This window comes from Zalophus californianus, chromosome 13 (assembly GCF_009762305.2).
Source record: "Zalophus californianus isolate mZalCal1 chromosome 13, mZalCal1.pri.v2, whole genome shotgun sequence".
NCBI lineage: Eukaryota > Metazoa > Chordata > Mammalia > Carnivora > Otariidae > Zalophus > Zalophus californianus.
The window spans coordinates 35,396,923-35,410,060 of NC_045607.1; the positions used below are offsets into that span (position 1 = coordinate 35,396,923).

At 37.0% G+C, this 13,138-nt stretch overlaps 1 protein-coding gene across 8 annotated transcripts in view; it reads right to left on the reverse strand.

Annotated features, from left to right (window-relative positions):
• Positions 1-5,595: 5,595 nt before the first annotated feature.
• The window catches only part of MELK (maternal embryonic leucine zipper kinase), an 88,643-nt gene continuing 81,100 nt past the window's right edge, over positions 5,596-13,138 (reverse strand). For 4 of the 8 annotated variants that reach the window (XM_027615718.1, XM_027615714.1, XM_027615715.1 and 1 more), the window contains 2 exons: positions 8,263-8,366; positions 5,596-6,117 (listed from right to left, as the gene is read on the reverse strand). In XM_027615718.1, coding sequence (XP_027471519.1) covers positions 5,940-6,117; positions 8,263-8,366 — 282 coding nt within the window. In that variant the 3' untranslated portion in view covers positions 5,596-5,939. The remainder of the gene's footprint in view (positions 6,118-8,262; positions 8,367-13,138) is intronic. The other 4 variants (XM_027615716.1, XM_027615717.1, XM_027615712.1 and 1 more) reach the window with 1 other exon arrangement.

Genomic DNA, 13,138 nt, shown 5'->3' on the forward strand with positions numbered 1-13,138 from the left:
TGGTGAGATTATGTTTAGCTTTGTAAGAAATTATCAAACTGTCATCCAAAGTGGATGTGCTATTTTGCATTTCTACCAGCAATGAATGAGAGTTCCTGTTGTTCCACATCCTTGTCAGCATTTGGTATTGTCAGTTTCTTGGATTTTAGCCATTCTAATAGGTATGTAGTGGTATCTTGTTTTAATTTCAAATTCTTTAATGACAAATGATGTTGAGCATCTTGTCATACATTTATTTGCCATCGGTGTATCTTCTTTGGTGAAGAATACGTTCAGATCTTTTGCCAATTTTTTAAATTGTGTTGTTTTCTTCTGGTTGAGTTTTAAGAATTCTTTTTATATTTTGGTTACAAGTCATTTATCAGATATATTTAGCAAATATCTTCTCCCATTCTGTAGGTTGTCTTTTCATTTTTTCGTGATGGTATCCTCTGAAGCACAGAAGTTTTTAAATTTGGTGAGGTCCAGTATATCTATTTTTCCACTTGTTGCTTGTGCTTTTCATGTCATGTCTAAGTAACCATTACCTAATCCAAGACTGCATTTACTCCCACACTTTTTTTAAATGAATTTTATCATTTTAGCTTTTATATTTAGGTTCTGATCCATTTTAAGTTAATTTTTTATATGGTATGAGGGAGGGGTCCAACTTCCATTTTTTGCTTGTGGATATCCAATTATCTGAACATCATTTGTTGTTTGTTTTTTTTTTTAAGATTTTATTTTTAAGCAATCTCCACACCCAACATGGGGCTCAAACTCACAACTCTAAGATCAAGAGTCACATGCTCTACCGACTGAGCTGGCCAGGTGCCCCTGAACACCATTTGTTGAAAAGACTATTCTTTCCCACACTGAATTGTCCTGGTATCTGTCAAAAATCAGTTGACCATTGTGATAGGCAGAATGCCCCTACACCACAGACATCACATCCTAATTCCTGGAATCTATGAATACGATATGTTACATGTCAAAGGAGAATTAAACTTACAGATGGAATTAAAGTTGCCCAACAGCTAACTCTAAGACAGGGTTAGGTTGCTGCATGACGTGAGTGGGCCCAATGTAATCATTACAGTCTTTAAAAGTGGAAGAGGGAGGGAGAAGAGTTCAGAGTCAGAGGGAAATGTGACTGTGGAAAGAGTAATATGATGTGAAAAGGACTCAACTTGCCTTTGTGTGAAGATGGGAGGAAGAGGGCCATGAGCTGAGAAATGTGGGCAGCCTCCAGAAATTAGAAAAAGCAAGGAAATGGACCCTAACCCAGAGCCTACAGAAAGGCTTTTTAATATATAATTCTATAGGCCTATATTACATAATAATCATAGACATAAAAATAAGCTCTTTAAAATGTACAAAATCACTGTGGAACCAAGAAGCTGATAGTCTTTCAATTCCTATTTCCTTGGTAGACTATATTCTTCTTATGCAGAGGAAGACACTTTGAATTTCTTATTTTCATTAGGAATCACACAATAAATTCAACTGTAATAAGGTCTGGATTAGTGAAGTTTTCCTACATCTTAACCAGTTTGTGTAAGATTGCTGCTTTAAAAAAGCAATCTTTTGATGAGTATAATATGTAATCATGCTTTTCTATATGGCACAATTCAGGAGAGAGGTACTACACCTATTTCTAGTACAGGAAAGAACATGCACTTTGGAGCCTGTCATGCCTGATTCAAAGCCAATACACTTACAAGACTTATAACCTTGAGAGAGTTATTACTTTGCCTCTCTGATACTCAGCTTTCTCCTCTGTAAAAAGGGATACCACCAACCTTGCAGAGTTAGTACAAAGACTGAGTTAATATGTATATGATTTGAAAACATTTATTTAAATATGGGGTCAGCAAACTTTTTCTGTAAATACTTTACAGTAGTAAATACTTTATAATAGTAAATACTTTATGCTTTGCAGGTCATACAGTCTCTGTCAAATTTACTCAACTCTGCCACTCTAACACAAAAGCAGTCATAGATAACATGAGCACAGCTGTGTTCCAATAAAACTACCAAAAAAGGCTACAGGGCTACAGGGTGGTCCACAGGCCATAGTTTGCTGATGCCTGATATAAATCATCCAGTGCAGTGTCTGGCACATGGTGGGTGTTCAATCCTAGGTAGTTACTATGATCATTGCTTTATTTCTCCCTATCACAGCCAAGAAACACAACCTTTTATTGCTCCTTCAACTCACTCACCATTCTATCATCCCCAATTTGCAAAATATTCAAAATTACCTAAAATGCTGCTGCTAAAGCTTCTGTGGTCACTCTACTCCCAATATCCAAACAACTGATTATCTTCCACACTGTTACTGGACAGATAGGAGCTTTAGGACTATTGGTTTCAGTTCAGTACTTAAATCCCTTCTGTGACCTTTCTTATGAATGGCTGTCCAACATGTCTGAACACCTCCAGTGACAGGGAAGCTACTATATTCCTAGGCACCCTCTCTTGTCAGGTAGCTTGGAGTTTTTCTGAAAGCTCTTTATTGTGAGCTTAACTTCAATATGGTTCAACTTTATAAGTATACACTGAGTCCCTGCTGTATTCTAGGCACTACTAAAATGCTAGGAACACAAAGATGAATAAGATATGACCTCTACTTCCAACTTCTCACTGGACTTTCTTTGCCTGCTACTATCACCAAAACAAGTCTCCTATTTTCCCCTCATGATAGACCTTCAGGTATTTGAGGCTTAACGCCTTAAGAGTTCTCCAGGTTCCAAACTTTCAATTCCTTCAACCATTCTTCACAAGTTCCTTCATCACTTCTTCACACTGCCATCCTCTGGACATAAAATTCACACACACCCTCCAAAGAAGTCCACGTGTGGCTGCACAATGGAAAGGGAAGCCAACTTAAAACTATGCAGATTTAGTGTCAACAATCTAAACCATATTTGCCTCTTAGGAACTACCCCAGCCTCATTTACAACTCCCTACTATACCCCTTTAATTTTCCAAATGGCTCTATAAAATTAGAGCTAGTGATAGATTTTAGATGCTATAGCAACCATTAACATTTATTTGTCCTTAAAGGAAAGCAAGATTTAGGGGCACCTGGGTGGCTCAGTCGTTAAGCATCTACCTTTAGCTCAGGTCTTGATCCCAGAGTCCTGGGATTGAGCCCCACGTCAGGTTCCCTGCTCAGTGGGAAGCCTGCTTCTCCCTCTCCCACTCCCCCTGCTTGTGTTCCCTCTCTCGCTGTATCTGTCAAATAAATAAATAAAATCTTAAAAAAAAAAAAAAAGGAAAGAAAGAAAAAAGAAAAGCAAGATTTAGTTTAAATAGCAGTCAGGGTACCTATTTTTTACTTGATCCAGTCTGATGGGTAGTAGAGTCAATAATAACATTTCTAGGCTGAATTAATCCCCAAAAAAGAGATTTAAATTTTTTTAATTTTTAAAGTATACTAAAAACTCCAATGTAAAGACTGCAATTGTCAGACTAGATGTTTACAAAAGAAAATAGAAAATAGTATCACATTTATAGTAAGGCTAAGCAGTGTTTTATATTTATGTGTGATGCATCCCAAAGTAAAACGGACTTCTTACTGTGGTTCATGGTTGAAAGTTTTTGTTCCAGACTGTGCCATCTGACACAGGAATACAAGAGTGATTCTTCTCTTATGTTTTATAAAAATAGCTGGATTGGACTTTAGAAAATCTAAAGCTTTTGTTTTTCAAAAGACACCATCAAGAAAGTAAAAAGACTACCTACAGAATGAGAGAAAATATTTGCAAATCATATATTTGGTAAGGGACTTACAGCTAGGACTATAGAATTCTTGCAACTCAACAATAAAAAGACAAACAACCAGATTCAATATGGGCAAAGGGTCTGAATAGATATTTCTCCAAAAAGATGTATGACCAATAAGCACATGAAAAGATGCTCAACATCATTAGTCATTAGGGAAAAGCAAATCAAAACCATAATGAGATACTACTTCATAGAGCTAAAATAAAAAAGACAGACAATAACAAATGTTATAGAGAATGTAGAAATATTAGAACCCTCATAAATCACTGGTGGGATCATAAAATGGTAAGCAGTTTGTCAGTTCCTCAAAATGTTAAATGACTCAGCAATTCCACTCCAAGATACACATAAGAGAACTGAAAACATGTCCACACAAAAATTTGTATGGAAATGTTAATAGCAACGTTATTCAAAATAACCAAGAAGTGTAAACAACCTAAATGTCTATCAACTGATAAATGGATAAATAAAATGTGGTATATCCATACAATGGAATATTATTCAGCTGTAACAATGGAATGAAGTGCTGACACATGTTACAACATAATGAATCTTGAAAACATTATGTTAAGTGAAAGAAGCCAGACCCAACAGGCCACAAAATTGTATGAGTCCCTCTACATGAAATGTCCAGAATACTCAGATCCAGAGACAGGAAGTAGATTAGTGGGAACCAGGAACTGTGAGGTGGGCAAATAGGGAGTACCACTAATGGATGCAGGGTTTCTCTTTGAGGTGATGAAAATGTTCTAAAATTAGATTGTGGTGAGAGCTGCACAAATGTGAATAAAACCCACTGAATTATACACATTAAAGAGGTGAATTTTATAGTATGTGAATTATATTTCACTAAGCTGTTCTAAAAAAATTTAAAACCCTTTGAGAGCTTCCCTTTGCCAAAACAGTTTAGTGGAGGATTTGAGTTCCTTCAAGTTCTTCTGTCACTTATTTCCAGCTAAATGTTCAGCCCTCAACTCCAGCTATTTCCCCCTTGCACCACCTTCTGCCTCCACCCTAAACAAGGCATGCCATTTCATAATTCCACGCCTTAGCACATACTCTTCTTGCTGCCAAGAATATCATATTCCCTCTTCTCTTTCTGATGAATACCCATAAATCCTTTAAGAACAAATACTGTTCCCTCCAAGAAATTATCCCTTACTCCTCCAAAGTTGGTCATCCCCTCTACGCTATAAATACAAGTTTCTGCATCTGCCCCTAATAGATTCTGAGCTCCCTGAGTTTACTAGACAGTATCATCTTCAGCCCCTGAACCTAATGTTTGTAAGCACTTAGTAAATGTTTACTGAATAAATGAGTGACAAAATACTCCCTCACTACTGACTAGAAGTAGTGCTATTTTTCTCCAACTAGTTTAATTGGTAAAATCCATACAAATAAAACTTGAAGGCTAGCCTTTAGAGACCAATAAAATGAAATAAAAATACAAATTTGGGGCCAACATTGAGACTTAAGGAAAATTACCATAAAGTAACATTTCATGGGGGTTCATAGTTCAGATACTTATCCTTGTTGACCGAACACACTTACTGAAGTCAATAGTCTTTTATTCAACATATTAAATGTGTTGTTTAACTCTGGTAACCACAGCTGTGACTTAGTTAACGATCTCAATAAATCCTACTTAAATCAGAGACGGAGGAAAAAATTATGCAAATGAATTCTTATCTGTTTTTCTGCCCAAGGCATATTTGATAACAGATAAAACATCTCCAAATAGTCTCTACTTAATAGTCAGGAAGCCATTTGAGGTTTTATTTGGATCAAAATCAAATACAAAGAAGAGGAGAAGCCTGCTATATTCACAAATGATTTTATTTCAGAAAGAAATTACACATTTAAAAGGAGACATAGTTAAGAGCTTACTTTCACATATGGAAGTGAATCTAGGAAAGTCAACAGTTATTAATATACAAAACCACATGATTGAAGAAGACAGTAATAGATAATGACAGATTGGGCACACCTTAGATTCATCTGCAAAACATCTTTTGTTTAAAAACAAAAAGATATTGGTCTTTAAGACAGCTCTTCAGAAACAAGTCTGTAGTTCCAAAGAACTTTAAAAATCAAACCAGTCACACCAGTCTCCACATAGGCTGTGTCACACCCATATTCATCCAGCGAGGGGGGAAACCATCCAACAATTATACCTTGCAGCTAGACAGGATGTCTTCCACTAATCTCTTGTAAACCCAGGCATCACCCTTTAGCCGCTGCCTCCTGATACCCACCACATCGGGCTTTTGAAGCTGGCATACTTCTAGTTCAAACTGCATTGTGACTTTACCAAAATCTGACTGTGTTTGACACTTCAGTGTATAGCTATGAAAAACAAGATAAGATACCAGTTAGTAGGAGCATCATGAATATTCTGTATAATATAAGAGATTTCTAAGCCTCCAGGAGGCCAGTGGAGAGAATGAACCATTATTTCACATTAAGCAATCTATTACTGCTTACAGTTTCCAAATGACTTAGCTATACCTTAGTCATGGAGCATGACTGGTGTTTTCCCAGAAGCTGAACTAGGATCTCAAGAAAGAATAAAGATGAAAGGCTTTATCATTTTCCCTTGTCCAAAGAAAAGCCCTTCGTTTAATAGCTACCCATGCCATCCATGCTCAGGAAATCTTCTGGCCTTCTTTGTGCATCTCTTTCAACAGTGTAATCTTTGAACATTAGGCCATTTCCACAATGTTCACAACAAAGGAAAGTGCAGGGAAGATTAAGGTATATTTTTGTGTGCACCTCATCAGAAAATTCTGTCTTTCATATAAATAAAGCTGAAGCTACCAACCTGTCAGAAGGGCATATGTTTTTGAGATTTTTCTAATAGTACTAAGAGGTTATGATGGTCATACTTTATGGCAGAATTATAACAGAAAGCCCATGGAGATGGTATATTCCCATGGTTGAAACACGTGGTAAATATAACTAGAACTGCAACATAACAACTCTGATGATGGAAGGGCCCAGTCCAAATGAAGCCTTAAACACATCTTAAGAAATAGGTACGTACCTGCAAAGTTAGATAAATTGAATTCATGTAAATCAATTTTTAATTAGTTTGCATATTTTAGTTTGTCTTACTAATCTCCAATAAATAATAAACAATAAGATCAATTTTAAATTTTAGTTCCCTAAATATTTATGATTAGGCAGTGTTCCACAGAAGTGTGGACAAATTACTTGTATCTGTTATGAGGTTTCACAACACATCATCCTTTTTCTTATTAATTTAGATCTGTGTTTGGGGTCTTGATCTCTTAAAAATGAGCAATCATTATCAGAAATAGGAGTACTAAAAGGAGTACCCTATAGTTAAGGTTCCAGATGGGAAGATGAAGCATAGAGCAATTCAGTCTATGGAAGAGAAAAACCAATTCTTCTGGCTTGGAAAAAGATCATAAAGGAATATACCCGAGATTAGTAACATCACACCACCAAGAAACTTAGCTTTTATTGCTCTGCTTTTTCACAAAGTAGTTAAAAACAAACAGAAAAGTTAAAAAGGAAAAAAAAAGGATCAAGGCAGAGACTTTGCAGCTGATCAGGAAGTTAGAAGAATAAATTATTGGTTAGCAGCTAGTTGGTGATCGGAAAGAGAGATTATACGCTGAGGGAAAGATTATTGAAAGCTTTCTGATATAGATTTGGCTAGAGGTTCTGGAAGCATTGCTAAAGCCCAAGCATGAAGAATGAGCCAGAATGAGTTATATGTGTTCTGATGACACCAAAAGAAGAAAGCCAGGGTTCAGGTAAGGAATGCTTGCCAACATTCACAGATAATGAAAAATAAAATTACTTTTGCAAAAGATTGTTTCTTAAAATCTTACTCTACATTGAATATTCTAGTTAAATATTTTGTTATATCTATTAGTGGCTCTTTTTATCTGCCTTAATAATGAAATTTTAAAGAGACATAACTGGAAATGCTTAGAAATATGAACATCTTAGGTAACGAGAAGAGGTCTTGCCATTCAGACCATGAGATCACAGCCACGGAGGCTTTGCTGACAGCTCACTCAACAGTGGGAGAGAGTTCAGGTGAAAAACTTTGATATTTTTTCACTGAAAACCCAGTCCTGTCCAATAGCAAGTCATAAAGGAAAGGGTTCTACATAAATCCCTAATTGGTTTGAGGTATCCCATAAATTTAGATTGCAGTTTATAAATATTATTGAAAACATCAGAGGAAAATAGAGGATTGAAAAGAAAACTGGAAGAAGTTCGGATTTTTCCTATTTTGAAAAGTTTAACTTTGGAAGTGGTGACAATATGGCGCTAGCTCATATAACACCAACGAGACTAAATTATGAACAATGACACTAGCATAAAAGCTTTTTTGATGAAAATGAGGTGGGAGAAATATTTTTTAAAAAGAGAAGTGAAGAATCAATACATGTCTTCTCAAAGTTCAAAAGACATCAAGCAATAAATGCAACAGCTTCTAAGCGTGCTTCTTACCCCTTTTGTACAAAGTCAACGTGCTTCTTTGGAAGAATAGACATTATTTCATTCAAGAGTTGATCTGGATTCACTAATCTGGTTGTAGTCACATTATAGTGAAGCTTAAAAAAGAAAAAGAAGGGGTAAGAAGTAAATCTTTACATCAACACAAAGACCATTCTACCTAATTGAGAGATCCCAAACTCATTATAGTACCAGTTCAAAGGGAAACATTTCCAGAAAAATACAAAAACAATTTCCAACAACTCTTGGTAAGCTGAAGTAAGATGGCACTGAAGAGCTTGGAGAAATAATATTCACTAGTAACTCCATCCATATCAACCTTTTTAACCTTCCATCCTCCTCTCCTACCAATCTTTTTAAAGAAATACATAAATATTAATTATTATATCTGTATGAGCTTTGCTCGTTTCTCCCTTCCCACGCTATGCTAGAGATAGTAATAGTCCTAAAATGTAAACTGTGGGAAATGAAACAAATGCCCTAGGAAATGTGGTTTGTATATATAATTGACCCTTGAACAACACAAGGGTTAGGGGCACTGACCCTCTACAATGTCAAAACTCCACATATAACTTTGGACTCCCCCAAAACTTAATAGCCTACTGCTGACCGAAAGCCTTACAGATATCATAACAGTCAATTAACACATATTCTGTATGTTATACGTATTCTTTTGTTGTTTTGTTTGGTTTTGTTTTTTTAGAAAGAGATAAGAGTGTGTGAGCATGGGCTTGGGGGAGAGAAGGGGTAGAGGGAGAGAGAGGAGAGAATCCCAGGCAGGCTCCTGCTCAGCCTGATGCGGGACTAAATCTCACGACCCCTGAGGTTCATGACCTGAGCCGAAATCAAGAGTTGGACACTTAACCAACTGAGCCACCCAGGAACCCCTATATGCATTATATACTATACCCTTACAATAAAGTAAGCTAGAGAAAAGAAAATGTTATTAAGAAAATAAGGAAGAGAAAATATATTTACAGTACTGTACTAAATTTATCAATATTGTAAGTTTACATTGTATGTTTACAAGATGAATCTTCTATCATCTGTTAGTACCTACATCAACAGTCTTATATGACACAAAACACTATAGATATTATATGTATTACTAACACTAGATATCAAAAATGAAAGATGTGAAAAACAAAGTTGTATTTATTTACAGGTATAGTGATTCATGCCTTGATAACAAAGAAGCAGCAACAGGATTGCTTCATGGTAGCCTAGTATAATCAAAATGATTGCTTCACAGTAGCTTAGCCTATACACTAATGAATAAATGGTTTTACAAATTTTATAGGATACAGTAATACAGTCATATTCATAATACAGTATTAGAAACTTGTTAGATATTTTTTTAAACTACCTGCTGGTGATGATAGGCTGATAAGCAGTTTCTCCAATCTCAAGAGAAGCATACTGAACAGTAACATTCTTTGAAAGCAAAGTTATACAACAGTAAGAAAACAAATACATTATTAATTTTATATTAAGTATCACTCACCTTATGTCTAAGTAAAGACAGACAATCCACCTCTGAGTCCTGCACACGATGTTCTACATGATGAATACTTAGATAATAATGGTGACAAAAAATGTCTCATGATCCTTCTATAGCTATTAGATGTTCACACAAAGACACACACACACACAATATGTAAGTTTATTAACTGTACGGCATGATGTTGTTTACTGTTCATTAAGTGAAAATGGATCATCATAAAGGCCTTCATCCTCATCTTCATGTTGAGTAGGCTGAGAAGGAGGAGGAGGGGGAGGAGGAAGGGTTGGTCTTGCTGTCTCAGGGGTGGCAGAGGTGGAAGAGGTAGAAGGGGAGGCAGGAGGGGCAGACACACTTGGTGGAACTTTTAGAAATACATCGTAATTTCTGTCTGACTTTATGCTTTTTCATTTCTCTAAAAATGTTTCTGTACGGTGCCAATCCTCCTTCTACTATTTGCTTTAGTTTCAGTGTTCATATCATAAAAGGGTCCATGTCATAGAAGAAATCCAAAGTAGTCTTGAATAATGGAAACCCTTCGGCCAGATTGCCTAATGTCAGTGTGTTTTCTGGCGCTGCTGCTTCTACATCTTCTTCCTCATTATCTGCCACTGGTTCAGAAGCACTTACCTCCATCAACTCATCTTCTGCTCATTCTTCTGGTGTAGTGTCTATCAGCTCTTGAATTTCTCCAAGGCCCATATCTTGAAATCCTCCCCACACATATCTTTTTTTGCCATATCCACAAACTCTTTCATGATTTCCTTGCTTGGCCCTGTCGTAAATCCTGTGAAGTCATGCACAATATGTGGACCGTTTTCTCCAGCAGAAATTTATTGTTTCGGGCTTCATGGCTTTCATGATTTTTTCTGTTAAAACAATGGCATCTTCAATGATGAAATCCTTCCAGACTTTCATGACGTTCTCTTCCATAACACTGACAATCCTTTCCAGAGAGTACTGGGTGTAATGAACCTTAAAGGTCCTTATGATCCCCTTTTCCTGAGGCTGAATTAGAGACATTGTGTTTGGGGACAAGCAGACCACTTGGACACCTTCAGTGTTGAACTCATGGGGTTCCGGGTGACTCAGCAGCATTGTCCAATATCAAAAGAACTTTAAAAGGTACTCCTTTCCGGGCGCCTGGGTGGCTCAGTTGGTTAAGTGGATGCCTTCGGCTCAGGTCATGATCCCAGGGTCCTGGGATTGAGTCCTGTATTGGGCTCCCTGCTCAGCGGAGAGCCTGCTTCTCCCTCTCCCTCTGCCTGCTGCTCACCCTGCTTGTGCTCTCTCTCTCTCTCTATCTCTCTCTCTGTGTCAAATAAATAAATAAAATCTTTAAAAAAAAAAAAAAAGGTACTCCTTTCCTGGCAAGGTACTTCTTGACTTCAGGGACAAAGCACTGATGGAATCAATCCAGAAAAAGGGTTCTCGTCCAGACCTGCTTGTACAGGCATTCTGGTGGGCATCTTTTCCCTTCAAGACTTGGGAGTTAGCAGCTATATAAAAAAGGGCAGTCCTGATCATAATCCTGACTGCATTGCACGAAACAATAGAGCTAGCCTATCCCTCCCTGCCTTAAATTCTGGTGCTCGTTTTTCTTCCTTACTAGTAAATATCTTTCGTGGCATTTTTTTCTCCCCAGAATAGGGTATTTTTGTCTGCATTAAAAACCTGTTCAGGAAGATATCCTTTTTCCTCAATGACTTCTTAATGGCATCTGGGAACCAGTATCTACTGCCTCTTGGTCGACAGAAGTTGCTTCTCCTGTGATCTTGACTTTTTTTAAACCAAGCCTCTTTCTAAAATTATCAAACCATCCTTTGCTGGCATTAAATTCTCCAACTTTAGATACTTCACCTTCCTTTTGCTTTAGGTTGTCATAATAGGACCTCATCTTTTCTCAAATCATATTAAAGTTTAGAGGTATGGCTTTCTATCTGCCTTTCAATCCTGCACCCACATAAAAGCTGCGTTTTCAATATGAGAGTAAAAAAAAAAAAGCATTTTGCAAAAAGTGCAAGATTTTTGTGCCTGTTGGCATAACTGCAGCAAGGGCTTCACGAATTTCCCCTTTTTTTTTTAAACAATGGTCCTTTTACTGGATTTATTTATCTTGAAATGGTGGGTAACCGTAGCTGCAGACCTCAATCTATAGTATGACTTTTCCTTGTAATGTCATGACTTTTCTGTGCTTCTTGGGGGCACTTCCAGCATCACTAGCAGCATTTCATATGGGTCCCCTAGCGTTATTCAAGGTTTATGGCATTACACTAAAATGATGAAAAAATATGCAAGAACCGCCAGAGATCATTTTTTATTGTGATACGCAATTTACTGAAGAGACGAACTGCTCACATGGAAATGATTAGCATCACACAGTGTTTTTCATGGGATTTTATTTAACTTTATTTTTTTTAAGATTTTTTTATTTATCTGAGAGAGACAGCACAGGCGGGGGGGGGGGGGGGGCACAGGGGGAGGAACAATCAGACTCCACCCTGAGCAGGGAGCCCAACGCAGGGCTCAATCCCAGGACCCTAAGATCACAACCTAAGCCGAAATCAAGAGATGGACATTTAACCCACCAAGCCACCCAGGTGCCCCACATCACACAGTGTTTTAAGCAGATACTCGAAACACAAGCTCACAGCAAGAGCAACAGAAGGTAGTTATGAAATTATTATAGTAATACGATATGTATTACAGGTGATTTTAATGCAATTATGATTTAATACTGCACCTTTAAGTTTGTTCACATTTCTCTCAACTGCGAATGGTGCCATGTACGGTATGTTTGTGTCCATAAGTTTTGATAAATTTTACTTTTTATAATATATTTGTTTATATCTTACAGCAGTAAATGATAAGATAGACTAATATCTACATATATCTTATGCATTCATGACATACCTTTTTCTTAATTTTTTTGATATTTCTAGGCTACGTGGGTTTTGATTTTTCCAAATTGTCGCAAATCACCCCCCAAATTTTCCTATATATTTGTTGAAAAAAATATACATATAAGTGACCCACACAGTTCAGACCCATGTTGTTCAAAGGGTCAACTGTATTTTTATTTTAGTATTTATGTATTTGTTCCAATCTGATTTGGAAAAACGTAATTAGCAGACACTAATAATATATAGTTTCTTTAAAGATAAATTCAAGGGGTGCCTGGGTGACTCAGTCGGTTGAGCGTCCGACTCTTGATTTCGGCTCAGGTCACGATCTCAAGGTTGTGAGATAGAGCCCCGCATCTGACTCCCCACTCAGCGGGGAGTCTGCTTGAAAATTCTCTCTCCTTTCTCTCTCCCTGTGCCCCCCTCAACTCACACAAATGTTCTCTCTCTACAATAAATAAATCTT